This window comes from Amphimedon queenslandica, unplaced genomic scaffold (assembly GCF_000090795.2).
Source record: "Amphimedon queenslandica unplaced genomic scaffold, v1.1 AMPQUscaffold_13357, whole genome shotgun sequence".
Classification (NCBI taxonomy): Eukaryota; Metazoa; Porifera; class Demospongiae; order Haplosclerida; family Niphatidae; genus Amphimedon; species Amphimedon queenslandica.
Genome location: NW_003546407.1, coordinates 3,440 through 9,345, shown reverse-complemented (window position 1 = coordinate 9,345; position 5,906 = coordinate 3,440). Strand labels below are relative to the sequence as shown.

At 35.4% G+C, this 5,906-nt stretch overlaps 1 protein-coding gene across 1 annotated transcript; it reads left to right on the top strand.

Moving 5' to 3' along the window:
- Window positions 1-944: 944 nt before the first annotated feature.
- LOC105313066 (uncharacterized) lies at window positions 945-1,592 on the top strand (the record flags this gene model as incomplete). The annotated part of the gene is made up of 1 exon (XM_011406195.1): window positions 945-1,592. A coding segment is annotated over exon 1 (648 nt), but the record flags the coding sequence as incomplete, so codon positions are not given.
- Between the last annotated feature and the right edge of the window lie 4,314 nt (window positions 1,593-5,906).

Here is a 5,906-nt window from a genome sequence, read left to right as displayed (position 1 = left end):
ATATCAGGCACATCAAAACAATTCTTTACCCCCAAGTATAGTTGTCAATACCTTTATTAAGGTTGGCATCTCACAAGGAAGCTCTATGTCCACAGTATTCCTACTAAAACATTTAACCCCTTCACATGAGTCACGAAGAATGGAGTCGTTTCTAGACCTAATCTTCATATCTTGTCTTTTCGTGCGCCACACCTGCCCCAAAAAATTGTGTTGTGTGACTTGATGTGGCCATGAAGGATGCTAGATAATTGTAATTCTCACGTGCGAGCCGTTTTACTTTTTTCCTTGAAAATGGAGACGCCACTTTGAACAACTTAATACCAGACGAATATTGAATATTTACCTATAATTATGTTTTTGTAATATTTATACAGCATTATTGTGTGCTCACTTACAGAAACAATATCTTTCTCTTCATCTTCAGATCATTTCTTGTTGGGTGTAAGCTGGACAGTTGGCTTCATATTCTCATCTGTTGTTGCCATGCTCTGAGGCTGATGCTCTACCATCATCAAACTATTAACATGGTGTTCAATATATTCATACAATCAATATATCCTGGATTAATTAACACATTCAATATTCATGACTTGTCACCACATAGTTACATGTGGTCAGCTTTATGGACACATATATACACAGATCTCAGAAGAAGCAGAAAAACAGTTTGTTTGTCTCGTTCCTTTGTTCATCATTCATTGTTCATCTCTATCATTCAGAAAATAATTTATCAAACTATTTTAGTAGTGTGAATGTATGTTGCTATTTTGTTTTTTATCATTTGCTGTAACTTCTTATTCTCACTCTTTGTAAAACATTCCCATTCCTTCATTTCCTCTTCCCTTTCTAACTCTCTCTCTCCTTTTACTATTTGGCCAAGAATATTTGTGATCCTCCTAATTCAGTCATAGAATCACACTACATTGGTGACCCTGACTCAGAACATGGCTACCTCACCTAGTCTAGATACTCTAGCCTCTATTTCTCTAGATCTACCGCCTTACTGGCCTGCCGATCCTTATATCTGGTTCGTTCAAGTAAAAGTGCAATTCCAGACAAGAAAGATCACCTCTCAGAAAACCAGATATGACTATATCATTGCTTCTCTCTCACCAGAAGTAGCTATGGAGGTATGTGACCTCGTCCTCAAGACTCTTGACTTAGATCAATACAACCATCTCAAAAAAGCTCTTATCGAGTGGACAGCTGCCTTAGAGCAGCCGCGGCTACAGCAGTTGTTCACCGGGCAAGAACTTGGTGACTGTAAGCCTTCACAGCTACTGAGTAGAATGGAGCAACTGCTGGGACAGTCCGCTGAAGAAGCCCCATCTTTCCTCAAGGAGCTCTTCTTACAAAGGCTGCCCATTGGAGTCAGAATGGTGCTACCTTCAGCCAAGTCTGATACTCCTTTGTCAGAACTTGCTCTCCTGGCTGACAAAGTAATGGAAGTATCTGCACCACCACCTCCTGTCAATAATGTCTCAGAGAGTGATTCACTTGTTACTGAGGTAGCACAGCTGAGAGAGGAGGTAGCTCGCCTTACACAATTGGTCAAGAGTGCAAGTAGAGTAGTTTATGTGGTGATGATTAAGGTGAGCTTCCTACTTGTCTATGTCTAGTGTGTGTATCCGTATATGTAACTGCATTTGGTTGTTGCTCAATTTTAATTGGTGATAATAAATGAGCCTCTATCTCTTTTTGCTAATCAGAGGCTGAACCAATTGAATAGTGTTTCCATGATAGCTACGATGTTGCCTACCTTGATATACAACAGCATGTGTCTGTAGCATATCGAAGTTGTCAACAGAAGCAATGGTTGCTATCCTAGGTGAAAGGTTTTTCCATTTATTATTAATATGTGTCTGGCTTTCAGCAAGATAAGTCACAAATCTATTGTGACTATCTGGAGAAGATACACACCCTAGTTTATTCAATATGCATAATAGCTGACTTGACCCACCATTAGCTTCAATGATATCAGTAAGTACAATATGTGTTGGTAATTTTTCCTATGCATTAGTACAATTCAGCAACAGCCATATAATAAAGAAAGTTTTGACTGAGTCATTAGACTTTGACTTTGAAATGTAACGATCACGAACTGTCTGTGTAGCTAGCTCCAAAAACAGATCAAATTCGGATCTATTTTGCTAAGAAATTCTTTCAGTGGCAAATGAGGCATTTCTGGCAACTTTGAAATATTCTTAATTTTATTGTGTAATATATCATATATGATTAAAGCACTCACACGCAACTGCTCTTTCTTGTCATCATTACGCATTGTAGTAGGTTCACTTGGTGGACTACCTAAAGTTGGGATATTAGTGACATTCAGCTGTGCACATGCTCTGAGAGCCCGACATTCTGCAGTGCACATGCTCCTAGAGCCCAAGATAGACTTGTAAGAATGTCTCAATTTTTTCAGTGGAGTATTGTACCAAAGAGCTGGTTGATACAGATAAAATCTAACAATAATTATTTCTTTCAATTATAATTAAATGATGAAGTAGCCAGTGTGAAGAAAACTTTCTTTTGCATTTTCTGTTTTAATATTAAGTGTCAAAGAAGAAATACTGCATTTAGGCTTTTCCCCTGTATAGTGCTCCACAAAAACATTACATGCAGCACTCAAAAGTAAGGCTTTATTTTGTCAAAAATTATGCGCGACAGCAATGAGTGTTTCCAAAACAAATTTTGTTACCTAGGAAGTATTTGGTTCGTATTAAAAAATAAGCCACTGATTTATGTTACGGTTTAAGTCATTTTCTAGTTCTTTCTCTAACTCAGTTTGTAATTGCAGGTGTGCTTTATAGCAAACCAAACAATACATCTTCGTTTTCAAGAGTCTGACCTAATATGTCATAAATAGTAGTTGGATCAGGGCAATGCTGTGTAAACGACTTTCCTTGTTTGGTGTGTGCATTGCAGCTAACACAATTAATGGGTTTTAGTTTTCTATATACATCATAGTAATGATTTTTAAATAAATAAATCTCTTATTTACTAAAGTCTATTCACTTTCACCTGACCCCTGGCTTTTTTCAATTAATAAATAACTACGTCACATCCGCATTCTTTACGTGTTTGTGGTTTTGGAATTGTTTTTGTTGCGTGGAAGGGATGCAGATAAGTAGCAACTGAATTTATTCTGGCTGTTCTAGCTGCATAATTGTGGTCAAAGGTATGTCATTGAGTTTATACAGGGACATCCAAATAAGGCTAAGGCCTTATCATTTTGACCCGATCTTTTTATGTAATGGACGGGAAGGACCTAGCGATTCTATTGGTGTAAACAAAATTTCTAAATTCCATGTTTATCAAAAGTTATAACAAAAAATCAATAGGTCAGGTGAAAGTGAATAGACTTTAGCAAACTCTCCAGCACTCATCAACTTTTCATAAAAAGCAAAAGATGCACAGGTGATTTTGGTTGTTGCTGATGTTAGCATACAACCATTATACATGCAAGTCACTGGATTACTTGTATTTGTTACTTGTATTTGTTACTCTCTCTTTCCATTTAGGAACATGGCTGTCATTGTTATAGTGCCGTTTAGCTTCTACTTGATGTCTTTTACAAATTGGACCTTCAAGCGGAACTTTGCCATGATTTTTTCAATATAACTTCATACGTTGATGTAAATTTGAAAAGATAGTCATATGAGGGCTAAACTTAACACATTATAATACAGCTCATAGTAGTGATGATACCTGTAATGTTTATAATACATCTAATAACTAGCACAGTACATTTTTAGCTATAACTAAGCAGCAAAAAAGGACACAGTTAAGCAACTCCATTATGTTATAGAGTATGCTTTTTTCTTTCAATTGATACCAATATTGTAATGGCTTAGCTCAAAAGCCAGTTTAGTTCTACTAATAAAAACGTTATACATTATACATTAATTTGACCCTTACCTACTCTTGTTCACTTTTAACCTAAGAGGAGCACTATAAAGTCACGTGAAGGTCATCTATAAGTTTATTCATTGTTTTATTAGTATTCATAGTTTCACATGAATATCATTTAAAGAAATATATGATTTTAAAAAAATAAAGCCAGAAATTGAGTAAATAATAATTACAAGTGTGCGTGGGCGTCACTTCTGCAAGCTTATCTTTGTTTCCTGAACAGAATTATTGATGGTTGAATTTGAGCTGCATTGTTCACAAAGGCACCTAAAAAACCAGAAGATGATTAAAGTGGCCCAATACAAAAGAATATTTATTTTTAAGAGTGACAATATGCCAACACGCTTGTATGACATGACTTACAAAGGCCATCGTCAATATTTTTGATTTGAGTCTTCCATATATCCGCAACTTTATGTAACAACATTGTTTTCAAATTGAGATTTTTGTCGAGTTACTAAAATCATGCACCATCATCACACATATCCAGATAAAAGAGCAAAAAGATTAAAAAAGAGTAGAGCAGTTATACATAATAGACAATATGGACAAATATTGCACAAATATAGTGTATTAGTATCGTTCCTTTAGCCAATCGAAGTATTACACAAAGTTCTAGATATTGGAGAAATAATAGAACTACAAAAAACCTGAAATAGTGCTCAATTATTATTCAACTTTCAATAATCCTAGATGAACGACAGAGTTTATATAAATCATAAGTATGTTGGTGCAAGAATATTTTTATGGGAGAAGTACTTTACAAGCTAGCATTATAGGAATCATACCGTATTTCCATAAATAAAAGCCAGGGTGTCTATTTCCTAAAACGGTATTTGGATCTAAAAAAAATATTTTAAAAATAATAAAAGCGGGATTCAAACCCGCAACCTTAAGCATTACACTTACACTTATGGAACTTCAGGCATTATCCAGTAACTACAGAGTTACTCCTGGGCTACTGTTGCGTATTTATACTTTCATTCTATTGGTACCCCGGCGTTTATTCAAATCTGGCTTCTATTTAAGGATAGACATTACATATATCTATTAATGGATACAACTTACACTTAAACAGAGCATTGAAAGAATCAGAACTATACAACATGCAAAATGCATTTTGAATTGACCTACAATAGCTTCTTGGTGATGGTTTCATAGCAATGATGATTGTATAATCAGTTTCACTAGTCGCGAGTCATAATTCTATTCTATGTAGTATTTGCTGCATTAATAAGGTTTTAGTTGTGATATCTAAAGTCCTTGTTTGTTTTTTTCATACATACATGCTACCATGTACAACTTTACACGAGTTGTTTTTTTCTTCATTTATAGCAAAGTCATGGCAGGTGCAGTACTGATAATTCTGTAGTGTCACGCAACACATTTTCTACTTACCGTATATCCGGAAATTTTTACTGTAATTTTTATTTCGCGAGATAAGAAATTCGCGAAAAATTAAAACTTTAAAAAGTTGTTATCTTAAAAAAAATTGTTATATAATTTTTGTACTATATAATTTTTATAAAAACATGACACGTTAATAGCAATAAGTCAGAGATAGAACTGAGAGGAGTCACAGCTGCTAGTATGTCGATTTTGAAGTACTCTGTGAGATTTCCCGATTCATCTAAGATGCCTAATCCTAGTAGGATATTATCCAGAGAGGTGCCATCTTTGGCTATAGTAGCTGCTAATAAAGAGGTTAGGCAACTTACCTCGAAAAGTCGGCGGGGTAGCTATCATAAATATACGTCTAAGGAACGTGCCGATATCAAAAGATATGCCCTTTCGAATGGTGTACAGGCAGCTAAACTAAAGTTCAGTCGAGAAATGAAAGTAAAGATTAATGAAAGCACTGTCAGATTGTTTAAGAATCAATATAAGTTGGAACTGGAAGTGAAACTTGCTGGGGCTGAATTTGAAAGCCGGGACCACCACAAATTCAGTGCTGAATGTGAAGAAGAGAGGAAGAAAGCTACTGTTAGGAG